The sequence below is a fragment of the Ranitomeya imitator genome, chromosome 3 (assembly GCF_032444005.1).
Source record: "Ranitomeya imitator isolate aRanImi1 chromosome 3, aRanImi1.pri, whole genome shotgun sequence".
In the NCBI taxonomy this organism is placed as follows: Eukaryota; Metazoa; Chordata; class Amphibia; order Anura; family Dendrobatidae; genus Ranitomeya; species Ranitomeya imitator.
Window position 1 is genome coordinate 338,955,888 of NC_091284.1, and position 27,433 is coordinate 338,983,320.

A 27,433-nucleotide genomic window follows, 5' to 3' on the forward strand; every position below is an offset into this window, starting at 1 on the left:
CCTAGAACAGAGCCTTGGTGGACTCCAACAGAGAGTGGGTGGTATGAGGAGGTAGTGTGGGAGTGGGAGACGCTGAATGTGCAGTTGGAAAGGTACAAGGAGATCCAGGATAGGGCGAGGTCTTTGATGCCAAAGGAGGAGAGGATCTGTAGTAGGAGACAGTGGTCAACTGTGTCGAAAGCAGAGGACAGGTCTAGGAGGAGGAGTACAGAGTAATGTCCATTAGCTTTGGCGGTAAGTAGGTCGTTAGTGATTTTGGTCAGGGCTGTCTCAGTTGAGTGATGGGGGCGGAAACCAGATTGTGTAACCTTGGCCAGATCTGTGCCTTGCCACAATTCTGTCTCTGAGCTCCTTGGCCAGTTCCTTTGACCTCATGATTCTCATTTGGTCTGACATGCACTGTGAGGTCTTATATAGACACGTGTGTGCCTTTCAATATCAAGTGCTATCAGTTTAATTAAACACAGCTGGACTCCAATGAAGGAGTAGAACCATCTCATGGATGATCACAAGGAAATGGACAGCATCTGACCTAAATATGAGTGTCTGAGCAAAGGGTCTGAATACTTAAGACCATATGATATTTCAGTTGTTTTTTACATTTACAAAAATTTCTACATTTCTGTTTTTTCAGTCAAGATGGGGTGCAGAGTGTACAATAATGTGAAAAAAGGAACTTTTTTGAATTTACCAAATGGCTGAAATGAAACAAAGAGTAAAAAATTTAAAGGGGTCTGAATACTTTCCGTACCCACCATATATAAGAAAAGCTGTCACTCATCTTGGTCATAGGAATCAAGATAGAAATAACTTTTTACTGATCATCTAAGAACGCCACAAGATATTTTGCTCGTCTTAGAGGATCAGTGTGGACTATGGGTGTCATGGAAAATGTACAATAGAGAGGTCCTCAATAATAAGTAACTTTAATTTTCCGTAAAGGTGTCCAGCATGGAAAGATATAAAAGCTTGTAATTAACTTCATTTGGCTTCTTTCATGTTCAAAAATATGATCAAAGTGCCCTCCAATACCAAGGCTTCTGCATAATCTATAATCTGTGTCTTCATAATCGCTATAAAGTCTGTCTGCGAAGGTGGAGAGATGCAGCAAGAGAGGAGCGCTGGATAAACCTGAGATGATCTCCCCTCTTGTGCCGGCATCTTTCACTCAATGTGAGGTCAAAAGGCAGATAACAGCTAAAAACAAAGTGCTGAGATGAGAACACAAGTCAGAGCATTACCTTGCTTGGGAGCAAGAACACTCTACTCTTGAGATGCTGCCCCCCTCCACAGAATCCGTATAGTGATTACGTAGACATCTACTATATAATTGTCTAAGGGTCGCTTCCGTCTGTCTGTCTGTCCTTCTGTCTGTCTGTCACGGATATTCATTGGTCGCGGCCTCTGTCTGTCATGGAATCCAAGTCACTGATTGGTCGTGGCAAAACGCCCACGACCATTGCCACAACCAATCAGCGACGGGCGCAGTCCGGCAGCAACATGCCCACTCCATACTCCCCTCCAGTCAGCGCTCACACAGGGTTAATAGCAGCGCTAATGGACCGCGTTATGCCGCGGTGTAACGCACTTCATTAATGCTGCTATTAACCCTGTGTGACCAACTTTTTTACTATTGATGCTGCTTTTGCAGCATCAATAGTAAAGAGAGCTAATGTTAAAAATAATAAAAAAATAAAAAATCATCATATACTCACCTTCTGGCACCTTTCCCGCTCCTCGCAACGCTCCGGTGACCGGTCCATGCATTGCGATCTCACGAGATGATGACGTAGCGGTCTCGTGAGACCGCTACATCATCATCTCGCGAGACCGCAATGCACTCTTGAGACCGGAGCGCGCGAGGAGCGTCGGTAAACGCTTCCTGGATCCACGGAAGGTGGGTATATAACTATTTTTTAATTTTAATTCTGTTTTTTAACAGGGATATGATGCCCACATTGCTATATACTACGCTGGCTGGGCAATATATACTACACAGGCTGGGCAATATATACTACACGGGCTGTGCAATATACTACGTGATTGGGCAATATACTACGTGACTGGGCAATATACTACGTGACTGGGCAATATACTACGTGACTGGGCAATATACTATGTGGCTGGACAATATAGTACATGACTGGGAAATATAGTACGTGACTGGGCAATATAGTACGTGGCTGGGCAATATACTATGTGGCTGGGCAATATACTACGTGGCTGGGCAATATACTACGTGGCTGGGCAATATACTACGTGGCTGGGCAATATACTACGTGGCTGGGCAATATACTACGTGACTGGGCAATATACTACGTGGCTGGGCAATATAGTACATGACTGGGAAATATAGTACGTGACTGGGCAATATAGTACGTGGCTGGGCAATATACTATGTGGCTGGGCAATATAGTACGTGGCTGGGCAATATACTATGTGGCTGGGCAATATACAGGTCCTTCTCAAAAAATTAGCATATAGTGTTAAATTTCATTATTTACCATAATGTAATGATTACAATTAAACTTTCATATATTATAGATTCATTATCCACCAACTGAAATTTGTCAGGTCTTTTATTGTTTTAATACTGATGATTTTGGCATACAACTCCTGATAACCCAAAAAACCTGTCTCAATAAATTAGCATATTTCACCCATCCAATCAAATAAAAGTGTTTTTTAATTACAAACAAAAAAACCAACAAATAATAATGTTCAGTTATGCAGTCAATACTTGGTCGGGAATCCTTTGGCAGAAATGACTGCTTCAATGAGGTGTGGCATGGAGGCAATCAGCCTGTGACACTGCTGAGATGTTATGGAGGCCCAGGATGCTTCAATAGCGGCCTTAAGCTCATCCAGAGTGTTGGGTCTTATGTCTCTCAACTTTCTCTTCACAATATCCCACAGATTCTCTATGGGGTTCAGGTCAGGAGAGTTGGCAGGCCAATTGAGCACAGTAATACCATGGTCAGTAAACCATTTACCAGTGGTTTTGGCACTGTGAGCAGGTGCCAGGTCGTGCTGAAAAATGAAATCTTCATCTCCATAAAGCATTTCAGCCGATGGAAGCATGAAGTGCTCCAAAATCTCCTGATAGCTAGCTGCATTGACCCTGCCCTTGATGAAACACAGTGGACCAACACCAGCAGCTGACATGGCACCCCACACCATCACTGACTGTGGGTACTTGACACTGGACTTCAGGCATTTTGGCATTTCCTTCTCCCCAGTCTTCCTCCAGACTCTGGCACCTTGATTTCCGAATGACATGCAAAATTTGCTTTCATCAGAAAAAAGTACTTGGGACCACTTAGCAACAGTCCAGTGCTGCTTCTCTGTAGCCCAGGTCAGGCGCCTCTGCCGCTGTTTATGGTTCAAAAGTGGCTTTACCTGGGGAATGCGGCACCTGTAGCCCATTTCCTGCACACGCCTGTGCACGGTGGCTCTGGATGTTTCCACACCAGACTCAGTGCACTGCTTCCTCAGGTTCCCCAAGGTCTGGAATCGGTCCTTCTCCACAATCTTCCTCAGGGTCCGGTCTCCTCTTCTCGTTGTACAGCGTTTTCTGCCACATTGTTTCCTTCCAACAGACTTACCATTGAGGTGCCTTGATACAGCACTCTGGGAACAGCCTATTTGTTGAGAAATTTCTTTCTGGGTCTTACCCTCTTGCTTGAGGGTGTCAATGATGGCCTTCTTGACATCTGTCAGGTCGCTAGTCTTACCCATGATGGGGGTTTTGAGTAATGAACCAGGCAGGGAGTTTATAAAAGCCTCAGGTATCTTTTGCATGTGTTTAGAGTTAATTAGTTGATTCAGAAGATTAGGATAATAGGTCGTTTAGAGAACCTTTTCTTGATATGCTAATTTATTGAGACAGGTTTTTTGGGTTATCAGGAGTTGTATGCCAAAATCATCAGTATTAAAACAATAAAAGACCTGACAAATTTCAGTTGGTGGATAATGAATCTATAATATATGAAAGTTTAATTGTAATCATTACATTATGGTAAATAATGAAATTTAACCCTATATGCTAATTTTTTGAGAAGGACCTGTACTACGTGGCTGGGCAATATACTACGTGGACATGCATATTCTAGAATACCCAATGCGTTAGAATCGGGCCATCATCTAGTGAAATATAAGTATGGATGTTGCACAAGTCTGGAGAAAGCTAAGCGATTGGAGGCCACTTTGATCATATTATTGAACAGTAAACAAGCCAAATAATCTAATGATGTGAATTACAAACTTTCAAAGCTTTCCATGCTGGACACAATAAAGAAAATAAATTGAAAGTTTAGTTCCTCATTAATCGTAAATCATAATTCTGAAATGAAAGATCCAGAAGCCTCCAAATCTATGACAAGTACTCTAGGTATAAATGTGGTTGTCACTCCATTTTGCTGCATGCTAAATTGCATGAGGCTAGGTTGGGATACAGCACTCCTCCAGTCTGGCTGAATGGCTCTCACCTTCTGTCGAGGTACGATACAGTAAAGGTTTCAGCATAGGTAGAATTAAATAGGTCTCTGCTAGTTGAGGCTGATCCCGACCCATCTTCAGAAAGGTTTCAGTGGCAACTCTTTGGAACTGTCGTGCTGTCGAAGAGTTTTGGATATGAAGCAAATCTAGAATCTAAAGAAAGGTGAAAACTTGCATTGTTAATATTCCTTTACAGCGAATAATGTAGTACATCATAGTGCGATATACATTTTCTTCTGTAAAAAGACAAAATGATTGTAATTTTGCTTTCAAAAACAAAGAAAATTTGTTAAATGGCTATCCCCTTCATGTGAGAGGTATTATGTCACGTAAGCCCTGCAACCAATCAGCAGCCGCTATTGGGCTGCTGCACTCGCACATCCTTGTTCCAACCTCTTACAAATGGAAGTAGAGAGAATGCAGGAGCCTAACAGCGGACTCTGAATATGGCACATGAGCCCCAAGAGACCAATCACTGATGTCACTGGACCAGTAGCTGTTAAGTGTGATTACTTTATGTAAAAAGGCAGTGTCCAGGTGGTGAACAAACATTTTAAATTTATCAGCTAATCAAAAGGAAAATGAACAGAGCAGCGGTCCACATGTGCGGCCACTGATCTAATCTGATGGATCCCTTCATGTTATCAGGAATGTGGGGCTCAGCGGTTTGACCCCCAGCGGCCCAGATTATCACTTATCCTATGTATAGATGACAACTCTAAATGTTGAGAACAAAACCCTTTAAAAAGAAGAAGAATGACTACAGATATAGTGGCAATCTGCTGGTAAATAACATTAAAATCATGTCTGGCAGGTTTACTGGAAGCGTGGATACAGAGAGAAAAAAAAGTTATATTCTCCCTACAGCCGTTCGCTGCCAGTCATGGGGCAGTACAGGGGGCTTGTACAGTCACAGCCCTCTACACAGCAAGCTGTAATCACTCCTGGCACTTTGACAGCCTGCTCTGCGGTGTGGGTACAGTGTACAGAGCAGACTTGAAATCAATGTGTAGGGGAGCGATTACAGCAATGCTCACTGTGTAATGAGCACTGACTGTAACGGCTCCCTGCACCTAACCAATAACTGGAAGAGAACGGCTGCAGGAAGAATAAACCTTTATTCTGTCCCTATAGCTATTGCAACCACAAATGACCTATACACCATTTAGCTGCAGATTACCAATATATCTAAATAGTAAATAGATAAACGTTCTACAAGCATTCCCTATGTAGATGGATCCAGCAATCATACTCCCTTCTTATCCTAAAAATATAGGTTAGCAAGAAATAGGGGTACTACATAAAGGAACATGAAAGCAAAATCAAAGGAGAATAGTCTTTAAGGATAAGATCTTAAAGGGAACTGTCTCTATGGGTTCAAATGGGGTACTTGTTAGAGCGGATAGGACTAGATTTAGATCCCACTATGGTAGCTTTTGATTGACTAAAAGTTTAGATCTTGTTGCAGCTTTAATGAACCTTGTTATCCATGGGTTGCCTGCAATGTCCTGATTGTAGAGTGTACCTAAAGCTGCCACCTGTACTTTTAAAGTACTAACTGCTAGGCCTTCTTCCAGGCCTTTTTGTAGGAATTCGAGTATTTTACTAATTGAAGCCCCATCCTGAACTTTTACTCTGGAGATAGGAACTTTTTCCAGGTTTTCCCATATGCCTTAGCAGTACTGGTTTCCTAGTTTTTAATAACGTAGAAACTAAGTTCTCTGAAAAGCCTCTTTCTCACAGCAGCGCCTCTTCAAATTCCATGCTATTAAATGGAGGTTTGCTGCATGAGGATGGAATACCAGTCCATGATATAGAAGGTCTGGAAGATCCGGTAGAATCCAAGGGTCGGAGATCGATAGTATCCTTAGCCAGGAGAACCTGGTTCTTTTTGGCCAAAATGGGGCTATTAGTATCATTTTCGCTTTGTCTTCTCTGATATTCCGTATAACTGCCGGAATTAGGATAATCGGGGGAAAGGCATATGTTAAGTTGTGAGTCCACAAAATTAAAAAAGCATCTAGCGTCTGAGGATTCCCCTTGGGGTTTAGGGAGCAGAATGCTCTTACTTTTTTGTTTTTGAAATCGGCGAATAAATCTATTTCCCCGAGTCCCCCACATTTTTGTAATTTGGTTGAAAATGGACTGATTTAGAGCCCACTCGCCCTGTCTTAGTTGAGTGCAGCTCAGATAATCTGCTTTCTGGTTTTCTGATCCCCAAGTATGTAGTGCAGAGAGGGATACTAGGTTTTCCTCTGCGAAGCTGAGGATCCTGGAGGAAGAATCCATCAGAGTTCGAGACCTGATATAGGCCACTGTTACTTGGTTTTCCGAAAGAATACGGACATGATGTCCCCCGTATGTAAGGCAGAAAGAATGAAAGAGCTTGACCAACAGCCCAAAGCTCTTTCTGGTTCGAGGAGGCCCTTAATTCCTGACTTCCCCAATCTCCCTGAGCAACCTTGTTCCCCATGTGAGCTAACCAAGCCGTGGGACTTGCATCGGTCGTTATTATGTGGGACACTTTTGTCACCCAGGGGATCCCCTTGGATAGGCGGTTGTGTTCTCCCCACCAGAATAACGAATGAGTAGAGGAAGAATTTAGAGTTATGTGGCCCTCTAAATGACCTGTAAATATCGACTGCTTTTCTAGTACATCCCACTGAAGCTCTCGTGTGTAATTGCGCCCAGTGTACTGCTGGTAGACACGATGAAAGGGAGCCTAATAGCGACATCGCTTTCCTTAGTGTCATGGAGGGGTTGTGTAGAGTTCATGCTACCATGCGCATAATGTTCTCTTTTTTGCGGACTGGAAGCCGACTGTAACAACACTGCTGGCATCACGGAATGGCCTCTCATCTCTCACACTATCTTACCCACTGCTCCAGGTCATGATGCGGTTTCTATTTCTTGCCAGCTCCATGTTCTGTGCCTCTGCATGCTTCCTGGCTGTGTGTATGGGGTGGGCGGCGCCTGAACTCTCTGGTTCTTATAGATATCAGGTACACCCGTCTAATCTGTTCCTGACCAATTACCAGGAGGCCTCCAGTATTTAGTGCAGCTCCACCCAGTGGACTGGGCCTGTGCAATGTGTTAGCTTAGTTAGTGTCTAGCTTCTGAGTTTGCCAGGCCTTGCTCTGTGTTTCTCCCTCTCTAGAGGCTTTTCTCCTTGCCTTGATCTTGTTTTCCGCCCTCCAGGAGGCAGAATATCCTGGTCCCTGTGTCTTTGTCCTTGTGTCTTGTTCCTTTGCCTAGCCTGTACTTTGTCCTACCTCTGTCTCCTTGTCTGTGGCTTCCTTCCCTGCTGTGTCTTTCCTTGTGTTCTCAGTCTCCTTACACTCTGCACTCTTGTGGCGCTGCCTGCTCAGTACCTTTGTAGCTTTGCCTCTGCTCTGCACTCCTGCGGTTCTGCTCCGTTCTACTCTGCTTTGCTTCTGCGGCTGCAGTAATCTCTTGCTGCAGCTCCTCTCCGCATTCCCTGCGGTTCTGCTCTGCTTAGCTTTTCTTGCTACCCTATCTCTTGCTTCTCTTCCGCTCCTATCTGCAGCCTTGCACTTCTCTTCCTGTTTGAACAGGTCCCAACCTGTTCCTTCATTCTTCTTTCCTTCTGGCTTGTTTCTGTACCTGCATCTCCTGTGTGAACAGGTCCCAACCTGTTTCTTCATACTACATATCCATACCTGCACCTCCAGTGTGAACAGGTTCCTACCTGTTCATTCATACTACATATCCATACCTGCACCTCCTGTGTGAACAGGTCCCTACCTGTTCCTTCATACACACCTGCTAGCCCTGTGTCCTCTGCCGTGTCTCCGCCAGCCCTGTGTTCTCTGCCGTGTCTCCGCCAGCCCTGTGTTCTCTGCCGTGCCTGCCAGCCCTGTGTTCTCTGCCGTGTCTCTGCCAGCTCTGTGTCTCAGCCGTGCCAGCCTACTCGTCTGAATCTCATACGTGCTCATCTGCTAGTCCTGCCTGATGCCCGCACCAATCCTAGTGTTCCTGTCTACCAAGTGGGATCAGCAGCCACAGCCAGTCACCACCCTGGAGTAGCACCTGGCAGCTGCCTGCTGCACAAGCCTGACCTCACCATCAGAGGCTCCAGCGAAAACCCAGGCAGCTGTCATAGTCACGCCCCTTCCGGGGTAGTCTGGTTTGTGGCACAGTGGGGCCACAAACCCCCCCGAGCTCACGCCCACCAGTCAGGGTGTGAGCGTGACAGCGACACTCCTGTATGTGAAAGTCCAACGTTAGTCCCAAAAACTCTTGGATTCTGTAGGGCTCTAACCTTGACTTTTTTAAGTTTATAAGCCAGCCCAAGTTTGTCAAGGTACTTATGACTCTGTCCCTCTGCAGCTTTGGGCCGAGTCGCTTGCTATGAGAAAATCATCTAGGTAAGGGATTATTAATATGTTCTGCTCCCTTAGATGAGCCATAATTTCTGCTACTAGCTTTGTGAACACCAGGGGAGCTATCCATAACCCAAAGGGGAGGGCTTTGTACTGGAATTTATGGAGACTGCCAATCTAGAGAAATTTCCGGGATTGTTTGTGGATAGGAACGTGGTAATATGCATCGCTGAGCTCTAACACGATCATAAAACAGTTTGGGAACAGGATTTTGATGGTGGATCTTATTGATTCCATCTTGAATTTTTGGTTTCTGACATATCTGTTTAATTTTCGTAAATTTATTATTGTTCGTTAGGTGCCATCTGGTTTTGACACTAGAAATAATGGGGAGTAGAACCCCCACCTGTTTCTTGGGGGGAAATTTCCTGTAGTACTGATTTCTCTAGAAGGTTTAGGATTTCGCATTCTAAAGCTTTTTGTTCTGCTGCTGAAGATCTTGGTCGGGTCACCACATAATTGGGGGGGATCTATTCTCAAACCGGACCTCATTAGATTTAGAATCCATGAGTTGTTTGATATTTTTTCCCAGGCCGGAAGGGTAGAGGTTAGTCTTCCCCCCACCCTGGGGAGAACGTCACTTGGAGGGTTTTTTTTGTCTCGGGAAGAGTTACCAAAAAGGAAACTCCTGTCCTTCTTTCATCCCATCTATGTTGCTCTCTGGGGGTTTTCTGCGGAAAAATTTCCTGCTCCGAAAGGACTGTTTAAATGGTGTTAGTCCCAGGTTTGGAAATCCCTTCTTCTTATCCCCCTCTTTCTGGAGTATGTCATCTAAAGTTTCTCCAAAAAAGAATTTCCCCTTGCAGGGAATGGAACATAATTTAAGTTTTGTTTGTAGATCCCCTGGCCAGCTTTTAAGACATAGGGTTCTCCTGGCTGCATTTGAGAGGGCTGCGGATTTAGATGTTAAGCGGACAGAATTCGCTGATGAGTCTGCTAGGAAAGCCGCTGCAGCTCTTATTAACCCCTTTACCCCCAAGGGTGGTTTGCACGTCAATGACCAGGCCAATTTTTACAATTCTGACCACTGTCCCTTTATGAGGTTATAACTCCGAAACGCTTCAACGGATCCTGGTGATTCTGACATTGTTTTCTCGTGACATATTGTACTTCATGATAGTGGTAAAATTTCTTTGATAGTACCTGCGTTTATTTGTGAAAAAAACGGAAATTTGGCGAAAATTTTGAAAATTTCAAACTTTGAATTTTTATGCAATTAAATCACAGAGATATGTCACACAAAATACTTAATAAGTAACATTTCCCACATGTCTCCTTTACATCAGCATAATTTTGGAACCAATTTTTTTTTTTTGTTAGGGAGTTATAAGGGTTAAAAGTTGACCAGCAATTTCTCATTTTTACAACACCATTTTTTTTTTAGGGACCACGTCTCATTTGAAGTCATTTTGAGGGGTCTATATGATAGAAAATGCCCAAGTGTGACACCATTCTAAAAACTGCACCCCTCAAGGTGTTTAAAACCACATTCAAGAAGTTTATTAACCCTTCAGGTGTTTAATAGGAATTTTTGGAATGTTTAAATAAAAATGAACATTTAACTTTTTTACACAAAAAATTTACTTCAGCTCCAATTTGTTTTATTTTACCAAGGGTAACAGGAGAAATTGGACCCAAAAAGTTGTTGTCCAATTTGTCCTGAGTACGCTGATACCCCATATGTGGCAGTAAACCACTGTTTGGGCACATGGGAGAGCTCGGAAGGGAAGGAGCGCAGTTTGACTTTTCAATGCAAAATTGACAGAAATTGAGATGGGACGCCATGTTGCGTTTGGAGAGCCACTGATGTGCCTAAACATTGAAACCCCCCACAAGTGACACCATTTTGGAAAGTAGACCCCCTAAGGAACTTATCTAGAGGTGTGGTGAGCACTTTGACCCACCAAGTGCTTCACAGAAGTTTATAATGCAGAACCGTAAAAATAAAAAATCATATTTTTTCACAAAAATTATATTTTTGCCCCCAATTTTTTATTTTTCCAAGGATAAGAGAAGAAATTGGACCTCAAAAGTTGTTGTCCAATTTGTCCTGAGTACGCTGATACCCCATATGTGGCAGTAAACCACTGTTTGGGCGCATGGGAGAGCTCGGAAGGGAAGGAGCGCAGTTTGACTTTTCAATGCAAAATTGACAGAAATTGAGATGGGACGCCATGTTGCGTTTGGAGAGCCACTGATGTGCCTAAACATTGAAACCCCCCACAAGTGACACCATTTTGGAAAGTAGACCCCCTAAGGAACTTATCTGGATGTGTGGTGAGCACTTTGACCCACCAAGGGCTTCACAGAAGTTTATAATGCAGAGCCATAAAAATAAAACAAAATTTTTTCCCCACAAAAATTATTTTTTAGCCCCCAGTTTTGTATTTTCCCTAGGGTAACAGGAGAAATTGGACCCCAAAAGTTGTTGTCCAATTTGTCCTGAGTACGCTGATACCCCATATGTGGGGGGGAACCACCGTTTGGGCGCATGGGAGGGTTCGGAAGGGAAGGAGCGCCATTTGGAATGCAGACTTGGAATGGTCTGCAGGCGTCACATTGCGTTTGCAGAGCCCCTAATGTACCTAAACAGTAGAAACCCCCCACAAGTGACACCATTTTGGAAAGTAGACCCCCTAAGGAACTCATCTTGATGTGTTGTGAAAGCTTTGAACCCCCAAGTATTTCACTACAGTTTATAACGCAGAGCCATGCAAATAAAAAATATTTTTTTTTCCACAAAAATTATATTTTAGCCCCCAGTTTTGTATTTTTCCAAGGTTAGCAGGAGAAATTGGACCCTAAATGTTGTTGTCCAATTTGTCCTGAGTACGCTGATACCCGATATGTGGGGGGGAACCACCGTTTGGGCGCATGGGAGGGCTCGGAAGGGAAGGAGCATCATTTGGAATGCAGACTTAGATGGATTGGTCTGCAGGCGTCACATTGCGTTTGCAGAGCCCCTAATGTACCTAAACAGAAGAAACCCCCCACAAGTGACCCCATATTGGAAACTAGACCCCTCAATGAACTTATCTAGATGTGTTGTGAGAACTTTGAACCCCCAAGTGTTTCACTACAGTTTATAACGCAGAGCCGTGAAAATAAAAAATCTTTTTGTTTTCCCACAAAAATTATTTTTTAGCCCCCAGTTTTGTATTTTCCCAAGGGTAACAGGAGAAATTGGTCCACAAAAGTTGTTGTCCAATTTGTCCTGAGTACGCTGATACCCCATATGTTGGGGTAAACCCCTGTTTGGGCACACAGGAGAGCTCGGAAGGGAAGGAGCACTGTTTTACTTTTTCAACGCAGAATTGGCTGGAATTGAGATCGGACGCCATGTCGTGTTTGGAGAGCCCCTGATGTGCCGAAACAGTGGAAACCCCCCAATTATAACTGAAACCCTAATCTAAACACACCCCTAACCCTAATTCCAACGGTAACCCTAACCACACCTCTAACCCTGACACACCCCTAACCCTAATCCCAACCCTATTCCCAACTGTAAATGTAATCTAAACCCTAACCCTAACTTTAGCCCCAACCCTAACTGTAGCCCCAACCCTAACCCTAACCCTAGCCCTAACCCTAGCCCTAACCCTAGCCCTAACCCTAGCCCTAGCCCTAGCCCTAACCCTAGCCCTAGCCCTAACCCTAGCCCTAACCCTAGCCCTAACCCTAATGGGAAAATGGAAATAAATACATTTTTTTTTATTTTTCCCTAACTAAGGGGGTGATGAAGGGGGGTTTGATTTACTTTTATAGCGAGTTTTTTAGCGGATTTTTATGATTGGCAGCCGTCACACACTGAAAGACCCTTTTTATTGCAAAAAATATTTTTTGCAATACCACATTTTGAGAGCTATAATTTTTCCATATTTTGGTCCACAGAGTCATGTGAGGTCTTGTTTTTTGCGGGACGAGTTGACATTTTTATTGAAAACATTTTTGGGCACGTGACATTTTTTGATCGCTTTTTATTCCGATTTTTGTGAGGAAGAATGACCAAAAGCCAGCTATTCATGAATTTCTATTGGGGGAGGCGTTTATACCGTTCCGCGTTTGGTAAAATTGATAAATCAGTTTTATTCTTCGGGTCAGTACGATTACAGCGATACCTCATTTATATCATTTTTTTATGGTTTGGCGCTTTTATACGATAAAAACTATTTTACAGAAAAAATAATTATTTTTGCATCGCTTTATTCTCAGGACTATAACTTTTTTATTTTTTTGCTGATGATGCTGTATGGCGGCTCTTTTTTTGCGGGACAATATGACGCTTTCAGCGGTACCATGGTTATTTATATCTGTCCTTTTGATCGCGTGTTATTCCACTTTTTGTTCGGCGGTATGATAATAAAGCGTTGTTTTTTGCCTCGTTTTTTTTTTTTTTTTCTTACGGTGTTTACTGAAGGGGTTAACTAGTGGGACAGTTTTATAGGTCGGGTCGTTACGGACGCGGCGATACTAAATATGTGTACTTTTATTGTTTTTTTTTTTTTTAATTAGATGAAGAAATGTATTTATGGGAATAATATTTTTTTTTTTTTTTTCATTATTTTGGAATATTTTTTTTTATTTTTTTTACACATTTGGAAAAATTTTTTTTTACTTTTTTACTTTGTCCCAGGGGGGGACATCACAGATCAGTGATCTGACAGTTTGCACAGCACTCTGTCAGATCACTGATCTGACATGCAGCGCTGCAGGCTTCACAGTGCCTGCTCTGAGCAGGCTCTGTGAAGCCACCTCCCTCCCTGCAGGACCCGGATCCGCGGCCATCTTGGATCCGGGGCTGGAGGGAGCAGGGAGGGAGGTGAGACCCTCGCAGCAACGCGCGTTGCTCCGGGGGTCTCAGGGAAGCCCGCAGGGAGCCCCTCCCTGCGCGGTGCTTCCCTGCACCGCCGGCACATCGCGATCATCTTTGATCGCGGTGTGCCGGGGTTAATGTGCCGGGGGCGGTCCGTGACCGCTCCTGGCACATAGTGCCGGATGTCAGCTGCGATAAGCAGCTGACACCCGGCCGCGATCGGCCGCACTCCCCCCGTGAGCGCGGCCGATCGGCTATGACGTACTATCCCGTCCAGGGTCAGATAAGCCCAGGGCACCTCGACGGGATAGTACATCTAAGGTCACAGAGGGGTTAAAGGAATGGTTTCTAAGATTTGGTTTCTGGGTGTGCCATCCTTTAGCTGTTTTTCCAACTGGTCCATCCATACCATTAGGGATCTGGAGGTACATATTGCTGCTACAGCTGGTCTCAGGTTACCCCCTGCTGATTCCCAAGCCCCGTTAAGAAAGGTTTCGGCCTTTTTATCTAAGGGGTCTTTAAATGTACCCATGTCCTCAAAGGGGAGGGCAATTTTTTTTTTTTTAAGGTACTGAGGAGTTTTTTTTGTCTGATCTTTCCCATTCCTTTTTTATTAGGGTTTGGAAATTCAGGTTTAAGGGAAATGCCCTCTGTTTTTTGTGTCCCAATCCCCCAAACATTATATCCTGCGCAGTTCTATCAGGACGAGGGTCTGCTACTCCCATAGTAGATCTCCCAGCTTTTACTAGGGCATCTACTTCATCTAAGGGAAAGCTGTGGCGACCTGATTCTTCGTCTGAAGAAGATGAGAAGTCTGATCTATCTGAGTCAGCGTCTCCTAAAGTAGAGGGGTCAGATTGTGAATATACTGCTTCCTTTTTCTTTATATTTCCCCTTTACAGAGGGATGCAAAAGCACTCTGGACTTCTGATCTGATTAGAGATTTTAGTTCAGAGGCAAAATCCGGGGTTTCCTCACATAACAGTTGTTGTATACAGGCGTTACAAAGCTTTTTGTTCCAGGATTCCAGTAAAGTTTTGTTACAGGTGGGACAGCACCTGTTTTTCATTTTTCCCCGATCTCTTCTTTCCCTAGTAAGGGAAGAAAAAGGAACCCTATTACAATGGTGAACCTTCTTGATGATCACTCACCATTTAGATGCGGACGCAGGTACCGGTTCCCGAGGAGGAGTAGGTTGTTGCAGAGGAAGATCCAGGGATGGTGACTTGCTAACTGCAACAGATCTGCTGCGCTGCGTACAGTGGCTACTGAACCGACTTCGCTTGTATTGGTCTTTTGGAACATCCAATTGCTGTTTGTGGTGGCGCTGCTGCTGCTGCCTAGGCTGCTGTTCCAGGTCTTGCTGGTTATCGCTGTCCTCCAAGGTTCACAGGAGATTGTGTACAGCAAGAATGTCTGCACTGCCCCTCCTTTTGAATCTGCCGCCACCTCCAGCGCTTCCGGTCCCACCCCTCCTCCTGCGCCGCGTCAGTAGGGAAGCGTTCTCACTGCGCATGCGCGCGCCTCAGGGACCTGGAAGCTCCGTTCTACTTCCGGAGCGGTGGCCATCTTTGTGCACCTTCCAAAGAGCACTCCCCGGGATTCCGAGAGCCCCTATCTCCTTTCCGGAGTGGCGGAAGTACTCCCCCCCGCTCACCTGACGAACCAATCGGTTCCAGCGGTGGCGGCCTCAGGCACCGTACCAGCCACAGCAGGAGCCTCCTCCCTGCCGGATTCCGACTGGCCGGCCCCGGTCCTGCATCTTCATCAGACGACATCTTCGTGCAGGTACTGCACTGAAAGTTCCCCGTCAGGGACAGGAAACCAACTGATGCGAGGGAGAGGTACGGCCCTTTTATCTGTAGGTTTTCTGTTCCTAAAGGGCGGATCCCCTCTCTTCGTGGTGCTGTCATGGGAGACTGAGAAATGTTGTTTTTTTTAAAAACTAACATTCTGAAGCACTTTACAACATAACTGTCATATCGGTCTGAGGCAACAGGCTCAAAAAGGCTAAGCCAGACAGACTTGGCACAAGCCACTCCGTCTGGCACATTCCAGAGAAACCTCAACACACTTTAACCCCTGTACAGGGTGTAGGGATCCGTACTCACTTGGCTGCAGTTGAGGCAGCCACAGGAAGCGGTTTTACTGTAATTTCCAAGCAAGTTTATTCAAATGGCATAAACTGCTCTGATTAGAAAAAAAAACAAACAAATTAACAGACTTTTCCGGCACACCTTAGAAACAAACAGAAAATAAACAGTCCACATAGTACTGCAGGTCCGCCCGCACAGGTCAGTGTCTGTAGCACACGCACAATGGAGGTCTCCACACCTACAGCCACAGACACAATGAGGCAACTGGCCTCCATTTTATATGCCAAACCACACCCCTGGGGTGGGGATATGTGAGCAGTCATTCCCACCTATCTCTTATGACCGCTCGTAAAACCCGGCCCTGGAACAACCAAATAACTCTCTTAGCACAATACGTGCTGGAGTACACTTCCGAGCTCACATCACTGCAGCTAATAGCCGCAATGACACATATCTCCCATCCAGGCGGCCAACTTACATACCCCCCCATGCCCAAAGCCGGGGGCCTTGGCACCTTCTGCGAACAAACAGTGGATCCTCGACAGAGCATCTGCATTGTCATGCAGTTTCCCTGACCTTTGCTCCACATGGAAGTTAAAATCCTGAAGAGCTAGGAACCAACTGGTTACTCGGGCATTGTTTCCTTTTTTCTCCCTCATCCACTTCAGTGGGGCAGGGTCTGACATCAGTCTGAACTTCCTGCCCAAGAGGTAATACCCTTAGAGAGTCCAACGCCCACTTGATGGCTAAACATTCCTTCTCCACTATGGAGACTGGCCAGAGACACAGGTCCCAGGAAGAAAATAGGATTTAGGCTGCCAAGCATCACAACAATGGCATAATACCGCCTAGCAGCCGAAGCAGAAACCGGGGCAGATGTTAGTTATATTCAGGGCAGGCATTAGGGTGGGATAGACTAGCAGCTGCATAGGGCCCCCACTCCCTTGGGGGTCCCCCAGCATCTACAGCAGAAACTTCACTAATAATAGCATTATCAGTGAAGCTTCTGATGTGGAGACTGGTTGAGGACCTGTAGTTATATCACGATCATGTGACCGTGATGTCATCACAGGCCATGTGCTCTGGGAATGTCAGGCTGACCTTTGGTGAGGACCTGACATTGAAAAAGGAGCATGCAGTGAAGGACAAGAGCAGCGGCCACTGAACCTGACCCATCAGAATGATGTAAGCCTTCATTGGCCAGTGCTCCTGTACTCCTACACGGCGCTTCTGAGAGCTAGAGACTCGGCACCTACCAACCTGAGCTGTCAGATAAGTAGTACAGCACCCACTGTGTGTGCTGCTCCTGGTGAAAATGGCTCCTGTCCTGCTGTCAGTTCCTTCTGCTCTTGTCGGCAGTCCTAGCAGAGGAGTGGGAAGGGAGGTTTCTGCTGGGAGAATGAGCAGCAGATAGTGTGGAACACCTCATTCCCTTCAGCATAAAATAGTGTATGTATCTGAGGTTTGTGTGCAGCGAGTGTCTCTGAAGTGTGCAGTGTGTGTGTATGCTATGTGTTTATATATCAATCACATGTATCAAATGAGCATTTGTTGTGTATAAGTGTGTGCATACGTGTGTATGCATATATCTACACACACAAATGAAAGATATTTTATATTATATACACTACCGTTCAAAAGTTTAGGGTCACTTAGAAATTTGCTTATTTTTTTAATGAAAAGCAGTTTTTTCCAATGAAGTCAACATTAAATGATTCAGAAATACACTCTATACATTGTTAATGTGGTAAATGACTATTCTAGCTGCAAACATCTGGTTTGTAATGCAATATCTCCATAGGTGTATAGAAGCCCATTTCCAATAACCATCACTCCAGTGTTCTTATAGTTCTTTGTGCTTGCTAACTGTGTAAGAAGGCTAATGGATGGTTAGAATACCCTTGAAAACCCTTGTGCAAGTATGTTAGCACAGCTGAAAACAGTTTGGCTGATTAGAGAACCTACAGTATAAACCTGACCTTCCTTTGAGCTAGTTGAGAATCTGGAGCATTACATTTGTTGGTTTCATTAAACTCTCAAAATGGCCAGAAAAAAAGAACTTTCATGTGAAACTCGACAGTCTATTCTTGTTCTTATAATGAAGGATATTCCATGCAAGACATTGCCAAGAAGCTGAAGATTTCCTACAATGGTGTGTACTACTCCCTTCAGAGGAGAGCACAAACAGGTTCTAACCAGAGTAGCAAGAGAGTGGCAAAGAAAAAGCCATATCTGAGACTGGCTAATAAAGGGAAAAGATTAATATGGACAAAAGAACACAGACATTGGACAGAGGAAGATTGGAAAAAAGTGTTATGGACAGACATATCCAAGTTTGTGGTGTTTGGATCACACAGAAGAACATTTGTGAGACGCAGAACAACTGAAAAGAGTGCCTGTCATCTGTCAAGCATGGTGGAGGTAATGTGATGGTCTGGGTTTGCTTTGGTGCTGGTAAAGTGGGAGATTTGTACAAGGTAAAAGGGATTTTGAATAAGGAAGGCTATCACTCCATTTTGCAACGCCATGCCATACCCTGTGGACAGCGCTTGATTGGAGCCAATTTCATCCTACAGCAGGATAATGACCCAAAGCACACCTCCAAATTATGCAAGGACCATTTAGGGAAGAAGCAGGCAGCTGGTATCCATCTGTAATGGAGTGGCCAGCCAAGTCACCAGATCTCAACCCCATTGAGCTGTTGTGGGAGCAGCTTGACCGTATGGTGCACAAAATGTGCCCACCAAGCCAAACCAACTTGTGGGAGGGGCTTCTGGAAGCATAGGGTGAAATTTCTCCAGATTACCTCAGCAAATTAACTGCTAGAATGACAAAGTCTGCAATGCTGTAATTGCTGCAAAGGGAGCATTCTTTGACGAAAGCAAAGTTTGAAGGAGAAAATGAACATTATTATTTCAAATAAAAATCTTTTTTTCGAACCTTGTCAATGTCTGGACTAGACTTTCAATTCATTTGGCAACTCATTTGATTAATAAAAGTATGAGTTTTCATGGAAAACACAAATCTGGGTGACTCTAAACTTTTGAACGGTAGTGTATACACACACTCACACGTGTGCCGTGTATGTGTGTCCGAATATGGAAAACATGCAGTACGAGTCCAAAATCAATTACAAAAACATGTTTAATAAATATGAAGGCACATAAAAAGTAAAAACCATGTATAAGGTCATGATTATAGTGAGAGGGTGGTAGAACACTTGAATCTCTCTTATAAAGGGTAAGAAAGGGGTGGGAGGCTCTCCAGGCATGTGTCGTAACTGTCACACAGCCGAGACACATGCAGCTGCGGAGCCAAAAAGCTGATCAGCCGGCACGCTCCAGGTATCCGGGTTCCCTCTGCAGCTTATTCGGTAAGCTCTATAGCTTGCCAAATAGGCCCTGACCCAATCAAATACGCTCACCTCTACTCCCGACTCCACAGCACTGGTCACTACTGAGCATGTACATAAAGTGCAGCACAGAATCATCTCAACTAAAAACTGAGATCCTTAGATCAGGAACAGAACGGACACATTTATAGGACATTTCATAACTTTCCTAACTTATTATATTAAAATAAAATATATCACATCACATCTTGCACCCAATGTATTATATACTGTATGTAAGGAGTTAGAGTCTGTCCATTTGATACCGATTCCACCTCGACAGCCCTGCTGCTTATAACATGATACTGTATGGGGACAGATTGATCTACAGGGTGGGCCATTTATATGGATACACCTGGGTGGGCCATGTATATGGATACACCTAAATAAAATGGGAATGGTTGGTGATAACTTCCTGTTTGTGGCACATTAGTAAATGGGAGGGGGATAACTTTTCAAGATGGGTGGTGACCGTGGTGGCCATTTTGAAGTCGGACATTTTGGATGCAACTTTATAAATGGCCCACGCAGGTGTATCCATATAAATTGTCCACCCTGTATTAGTGATCGTTCTGTCCCCATTATTCTTCATTAGCCATTGTAAAGAGGCCGGGAAACAGGAGCCAAACGACTTCAATATTGATGATCACAATCATTGAACGGCCTGAACTCAGCGAATGTAAATACAATCAAAATGTTTGAGTGTCATGGTGAAACAAGTGAGCAATTAGGGCCTCATTTTAAATGTTTGCCCAGTGCCCCACTTTGTCTAAAACCAGCCCTGGTTATGTTATACAAATATGCCAAGTCCAAAACAAAATCCTTGGCATCCTTGATGTACTATTTTTCTGTTTTATGAAATATATTCTTACCTGTGGACATACTTTATGGTAATATTCCTCAACAGTAATTGACTGCTGAGGGCATGATGCCAAGACTCTTGCTATCGCATCACATTTCTTCCAGTTGCTGGCAGCAGCTTCAGCCTCTCTCCCCCCTGCTACACCAGCTGTAAAATAAGAAATTAAAAGTATTGTTCTGTACTAAAACACAAAAAACACTACATTAAAAAATACTATATTTTATATACAGTCATGGCCAAAAATTGTTGACCTTTGAAACTGTGCAAGAAAATTAAGTATTTTTCCCAGAAAATTATTGCAATTGCACACGTTTATTTCCATTGTGTGTATTGGAACAATCAAAAGAAAAAAAAAGGGAAAATGGACATCATTTCACATGAAACCCCCAAAATTGTCTGGACAAAATTGTTGGCACTCTCATCTTGCGATTTGGTTCAGGGACTTGTAGGTGTCTCCATTTTTGGGATCTCTGCTGAGTGAGGGTTTATTTTTTGCGCGCCGAGCTGACGTTTTTATTGATTCCATTTTGGTATGTTTTGGTCGCCTGTTACTGGGGCGACCCAAAAAAAAAAAAAAAAAAAAACAATTGTGTCGTATTGAATCTGATTAATTAGTTTTAGATAGATCGGTAGTTTCTGAGCGTAGCGATACTAAATATGTGGGGGTGGGGGGGTTGCAATTTAAAATTTTATGTCATTTAAATTTTTATTTTCTTTAAACCCTTTACCACCGAGGTTGGTTTCCACGGTAATTTACTATGTGGTTATAACTCTGGAACGCTTCAACGGATCCCGGTGATTCTGAGACTGTTTTTTCGTGACATATTGTACTTCACGAGATTTGTCACACAAAATACTTAAGTAACATTTCTCTCATGTGTACTTTAAATCAGCACAGTTTTCGAACAATTTTTTTTTGTTACCAAGTTTCAAGCGATCTCACTTTTTCAACAAAATGTTTTGTTTTTGTTTTGTAGTTTTTAAGGACCACATCACATTTGCTTGAAAAAGGTCTTCTGACCGAAACGTCGCCACAGGAGGCAGAATAAAATGTAAGATTGACTTTTCACCATTATGTGAGGCGCTGTCTTTTGATGTTTATTGATACACATCATATTTGAAGTCACTCTGAGTCACCCATGACAGAAGATACCGAAAAGTGACATCATTCTAAAAAAAAACAGCACCCCTAAAGGTGCTCAAAACCACATTCAAGAAGTTTATTAGCACCTGAATGGGCTTCACAGGAATTTTTGAAATGTGGGGGTAAACTCCCTCCACCACAAAAACTTACTTCATGTCCAAATTTTTTTGATTTTGACAAGGGTAACAGGAAAAAATGGACCCCAAAATGTGCTGTGTAATTTCTTCTGAACATGCAGATACCCCAGATGACGGAGAAAACCATCGTTTGGGAGCACAGCAGAGCTCGGAAGGGAAGGAGCGCCAATTGACTTTTTGAACGGAATTTCCAGGAATGATTAATGAACGCCATGTCGCGTTTGGAGAGCCCTTGATGTGCCTAAACAGTGAAAATCCCCCACAAGTGACCCCATTTTGGAAACTAGACCCCTCAGGGAACTGAACGAGATGTTTGGTGAACACCTTAAACCCTCAGGTGCTTCACAGAAGTTTATAACGTTGAGACGTAAGAATACAAAAAAAAATATCATGCCGTAGAAACTGCCAGCTCTGAACTGACAGAGAAAGTTGCTGATCATGCACTGCGCATGATAAAGAAACCTTAGGGATCACCAAGAATAAAAATAAAAGAAACCGTTTTTATTTTGTAAACAATAATGCAAACAAAGGACAACATTAAAAACATGTAAAAACAAAACTGGTAAATGCATAAGGTATACGAGTCCTATAATACATAAAAGTGTAATATAGAGAAGATGATCAAGCCAAAAAGATGTAAAGAATACATGGATGCATGTAAAAAGTAGGGCAAAAAAGGTGTGTGGTGATACGCGTGGGGTCGCTTCCTCCTCCTTCATTCTTGTTCACCATTATGGCCTTATCTGCATTTCTTTATCTTTATATGTGCAGGTTTGATGGTCTGTTTTCTCCGGATGCACAATCGCTTTGGTATTATCCAATGTGCATCTTTGAAAAGTTCTTATAGGGATCTATCATCTAATATTATCTAACCCCTTTTTTGCCCTACTTTTTACATGCATCCACGTACTCTTTACATCTTTTTGGTTTGATCATCTTCACTATATTACATTATGTATTATAGGACTCACATACCTTAATCCTTTTGCTTAATTGGTTTTAGCTGCTTTACTGTAGGCACTGTTCTTTACCGGTTTTTTGACATGGTGCTGTGAATTGAGACCTATTATCTGTTGGGCATATTGGGGGTTCTTTAATGCATGCCTAAAATTCTAGTCTGGTTTACTAACCCATCTATCATTTAAGAACAATTGTTTGGAGGAGTGTCACTGCCTTATCATGGGCATGACTTGTGCATTTACCAGTTTTGCCTTTTAATGTTGTCTTTTGTTTGCATTGATTTTAACAAAATAAAGTTTCTTTATTTTTAATCTTGGTGATCCCTATTTTTCAGCATGTGTCTTTTCTTTAGTCTTTTTATGTCGTACAATAACATGCTGTAGAAGATCCCATTCACTATTTAGTGTTTATGGATTTTGAGTGGTGCCCTCCTTTTTTCCCACATGTGATAAAGAAACCTTTCTAGCTCAGGTGACCCGGATGTCGTCAAGACGATATCAGGTCACCATGGCAATGATCGGGACCCCGTGTCACGCCCTGAGGTCTCCAATCCAAAGGCAGAGTGGCTGTCATCCCTCTGCCGACTCCTGGAATGCTGAGATCGCTGTCGATCGCAGCATTTAGGGGGTTAAAGTGCCAGGAGCGGTGTGTGACCGCTCCTAGCATATAGTGGCGTGTCAGCTGGCGCCGATCAGCCACACACTGCGCTGGTGATCACCATGCAGTAATAATACGTCCCTAGTCAGATAGGCCCAGGGACGTATTATTATGTCAAATGTCAGAAAGGGGTTAACACCTTTTTAGTTGCTTCAATAGTCCCCTTAGGAGACCTTAAGCTGCAATCTTCTGATCACTTGTGCCACACATAGCAGTGCTTTAGCCTGCTTTGTGTAGCAGAAATCATCATCTGCTATGAACTCCGACCACAAGATGCCCTTCACTGTAGATCTGCAATGAAAAGCACGGGGTCTCATGCAGACCCCGAGTTGGCATGCCAACCCATCAGTGCCCCGCGATCATGTGACAGGAGCGCCGATGGGAGTGGTTTGTGATGCACTCACGTCAAATGCCGCTGTTAGAGATTGACAGTGGCAATTAAAATGTTAGTAGAGGGTGAATCAGATCAGCTGTCATGTGCCGAAAAATATACAGTCTCACCGCCATGTCAGAGAGGGAGGCGACCTATGAAGTACGGTAGTACCTACACATCCCAGATCATAAAGGGGTTAATAAACCTAGAGGTTATATGGAGCCATACTATAGGTGTTTGAATTGGATCTAAGAGCTTAATAAGATCTCACAAAATGAAAATTACTTCCTATTAAAGAAAAATGAGCTTAGTGTGTGATAAAATGTCCGGGCTTGCAATACAAAGCGTATTAAATGAGCAGTACACAGCGTTAGGGTACGTGCACATGTTGCGGATTTTTCCGCGTGGATTGATTCTGCAGAATCCGCAGGTAAAATGACCTGCCCTTTTACCTGGGCATTTTCTGAGGATTTACTGCAGATTTTGTACGGATTCCACCTGTGTTTTTACACCTGTAGATTCCTACAATGGATTAAGTGTAAAACGCTGCGGATTCTGCACAAAGAATTGACATGCTGCGGAAAATAAACCGCAGCGTTTCTGCGCAGAATTTTCCACAGCATGCGCACTGCAGGTTTGGTTTTCCATCGGTTAACGTGGTACTGTACAACGCATGGAAAACTGCTGCGAGTCCGCAGGGCCAAATCCGCAACGTGTGCACATAGCCTTACAGTACTTAGCAGGACTTTTACCTTATAGTCTTAGCTAACGTACCATTTTGGTGCAACAGGTCATAAAGCTCATATGCAATATGCTCCATTTTGGCTCTCAGCCTCAACAAACCTCCTGCGTCTTCCAGGATCCCACGTACCACAGCTTGCACCCCATTAGGTCTCATCAATCTTTCCGACAGCAATTGGCCAGTAAGGCGCCGCAACCAGGAGGGTGCTGGAGCTCTCTGCAGGGAGACTGAAGCACCAGAAGGACGAGGACCCTAGAAAATTAGTTAACTACATGTAAATCATAGGGATTTTCTGTTTTCAGTTTCTAGAAGTGAATCTCGTCGCTGCTCCCGATGTATGTTACTCTCTACAACATGACATCCTCTCAACAGAGCTGCAGCCAAACAGTGAGCTCAGTGGCTTGTGCCATTAACTCAGGCAGAGCTGCTAAGCTCCCTTATTTGCTCCACTGTCGACAATGTGAAGTCAGCACTGCACACATTAACAGACCCCGGGTCCAGCAGTGGAGACGCACTGCTGGACCCGGTGAAGGTGAGTAAAGCGGCTAGTATGTTAAGTCTTAATGTAATGTGTAATAACATAAACGTACCTGTCTAGGACCCCCCTGCAAGATGAGCAGCTCTCTGATAACAAGAGGCTGGTACAATTGATCCATCAGTCTTCTGAAAGCCTCCTTGCACTGGCCTCTCTCACATGCTGTCAGGATCTACAGAAAACAATGAGGCACGTGTAATGATGGGAACTACAGGACACCGCTGATAGGAGCAGATCATGCAGTTTTGTGTAATGCCAATGAATTCTAGTGTCATTTTAGCAATAGATCAAACTTCCAGTTGGCTGCTGTGGTTAACACTTCAGCTTTTGAATACTTACTTCTACAAACAGCAACACATACAAAACAAGAAAAGCATACCTCTAGCCAAAAGTTGACACCATGACTATTGCCCATGCTCCTTCACCTCTTGTGCACACTACACTGTATTTCTCGGTGTCTGAAACTGAACGCGGTGAACTGGCCTCTACCATTTTCAGCTATATTAGCTTTAAAAGGTGCGTTCAGATCCTCTATACATATTTGACACCTGAAAAATCCACTGTATATTACAGTACAAGCATTGTGAATACGTTTTTTTTTATTGATTCTTAGAAAACTTGCAGCGTAAATTGATAGGCGATAGCAATTGAAGCTTGTCCATTTATACTGTGAATACAAAGAATGAAACTTGCAGTAAATCAGCACCGAAAGCCACAATTTAGTACAGATATCGCTTTCAGTGACAATCCCATGTGGTTGTACCTCTAAGCAGCAAATGTAAAAAATGGGGAAAAATTACATGTGTGTCTGAAGTCAAAAGCATTGCTTTCTATATTGGAATTATGTGGTGCCCATTACATTCAGCACACAAAGGATGCTGGCAGACTTATATTTTAAAGTGAAGACAATTCTGTATATCCAATGTAAGAAAAAATGTAAAACAGTTGATATCATACCTTCGAACTCTCTTCAGCACCCTCATCAGCGTTCCCTTTGGTTGGGCAATACCCGAGCTGACAAAGCCCGGCCATCAGGTCTCCCAAATGCTGTGTAAAGAACAGGTTACCTAAACAAGAATGACGAGACACCTCCAACAAGCACATACATGTAATGTACAGCCTACGTGTACGGACATGTGGCAAGTCACAAGACACCATCGAGCATACAAGGGCTCCAAATTCTGACCGGTGCTGTAAAGGAAGGCCAATCCCTGGCAGAAGATATGGGCACATTCCCATAGACACCACAAACTGCAGTGCTGATTGGACAGTCCTCTGCTGAGCTATGCTAAGAGTATCTGGGCTCAAAGGAGGGGCGGCCTCAGGGGTCCTCAGGTTGGGTTTAGAGGGTTGAAAAGACTTTGCCAATTCGATCATAGTCTCCTTAAGACAAAGCAAGAGCAGCAGGGCTTGTGACGTGAACTTCCATGATGGATCCGCTTGAGATTGCAGAATGTCACTTAACCATGGGGAATTAGTGGCGACCCTTTCTCGTAAAGTCACCAGGGGCTCCCACTTTGAGATTTGCTTAAGTTCTTCCTCTAGGGTAGACACATTAAACTGTAAGGTGCTGAGTAAAGCAGCTCGTTTATCAGCGTTATGGACACTAGATCCAGATTCTAGAATAAAATAAAGGCAGATTTAATAGTAGCTTCAGATAACAACTAGTAGTGTGCAAGAATAAATAAGGCAGAGACAAACTTCCCTTATGAGGCTGAGATGTAACACATTGGGAAGAAATTTAGAAAAATTTTTTGAAAAAACTAGCATAACGAAAAGTGGGGCAGATGCCCATAACAACCCCTCAGGTTTCACTTTCATTTTCCATAGCACCTCTGAGAAACAAGAGCAGGATTTGGAAGAGGGGGGGCTTTGCTGTTTTAAACATCTGCTCCATGTCTTCCTTGCACTCAGTTCAGAACTAGAGACAGCTACATTTATGTGAAGTAAAGCTGCCCTTAACACGTAGGACCAGGTAAGAAAAGGTTTAATGTATTGTGTGGCTTTAAGGAGGACATGCATAGGAAATATTCTTGCTCCAAAATAAATAGCTATCTTTTCTGTTCCTCTGCTACTCCTCCTGGAAAAGTAGAAATACATTCAGTCTAACCAGTGGTGGCATGTCCCTCTTCGCTGACAATATGTGATCAGTGCTGGCAATGTCAGACTGTGGGAGACCATGCCTTCTCCACAAAGGAATAGTGACACCCAGCTGTTCATGTATTCCAACATGTCTTGGAGGAATAACGGAAGAATGGCACAATGAAGACAGTGAGTTCTTACTAAGCTAGATCTGTGTGGAGAGAAGATGGCTCTTCTTTAAACACACACATTTACAAATAAATCACTATGATACCAATTGTTCAGTCCACTTAAAGGGTTACTCAAAAATAACAAGACTTTAATGGTAGTCCCCATCTCCAGCAATCCCAAGAACGGGGGTCAGGAACAGCAGAGTCCATCATGAATGGAGAGGTGCATTTGTGGCCTCAAGTCTAGTCATTGAGAATGCTGGAGAAAGGCGAATACAGAGCTTGGCTGTACTGCCTGCAGTCTGTAGAAAATGAATGGAGCGGAGGCCATGAATCAGCACCTCTGAAACATTCAAGATGGACTCTGCAGTCCCAGAGCGTGCTCTCAGAATCACTACTGGTCCCAATAGGCAGACCCCCAACAATAATTATCTTTATTTACATAGCACCAACATATTTCACAGCATTTTACAATTTAGAAGGTACATGTACAGACAATATCAGACATTTCTGACACATAATTCAACAACTAACAAGAGGCGTGAGGGCCTTGCTTTCAAGCCTACAATCG

At 43.7% G+C, this 27,433-nt stretch overlaps 1 protein-coding gene across 3 annotated transcripts in view; it reads right to left on the reverse strand.

The window, feature by feature from the left end:
• Positions 1 to 27,433, reverse strand: part of TANGO6 (transport and golgi organization 6 homolog) — a 113,423-nt gene that overhangs the window by 84,892 nt on the left and 1,098 nt on the right. The window contains exons 2-7 of one of the 3 annotated variants that reach the window (XM_069756761.1): positions 25,745 to 26,229; positions 25,568 to 25,657; positions 24,666 to 24,782; positions 24,177 to 24,327; positions 20,073 to 20,209; positions 4,488 to 4,650 (exon numbers count right to left, since the gene is read on the reverse strand). In XM_069756761.1, coding sequence (XP_069612862.1) covers positions 4,488 to 4,650; positions 20,073 to 20,209; positions 24,177 to 24,327; positions 24,666 to 24,782; positions 25,568 to 25,657; positions 25,745 to 26,229 — 1,143 coding nt within the window. Of the gene's footprint in view, positions 1 to 4,487; positions 4,651 to 20,072; positions 20,210 to 24,176; positions 24,328 to 24,665; positions 24,783 to 25,567; positions 26,230 to 27,433 lie in introns of all 3 variants that reach the window. The other 2 variants (XM_069756760.1, XM_069756762.1) reach the window with 2 other exon arrangements.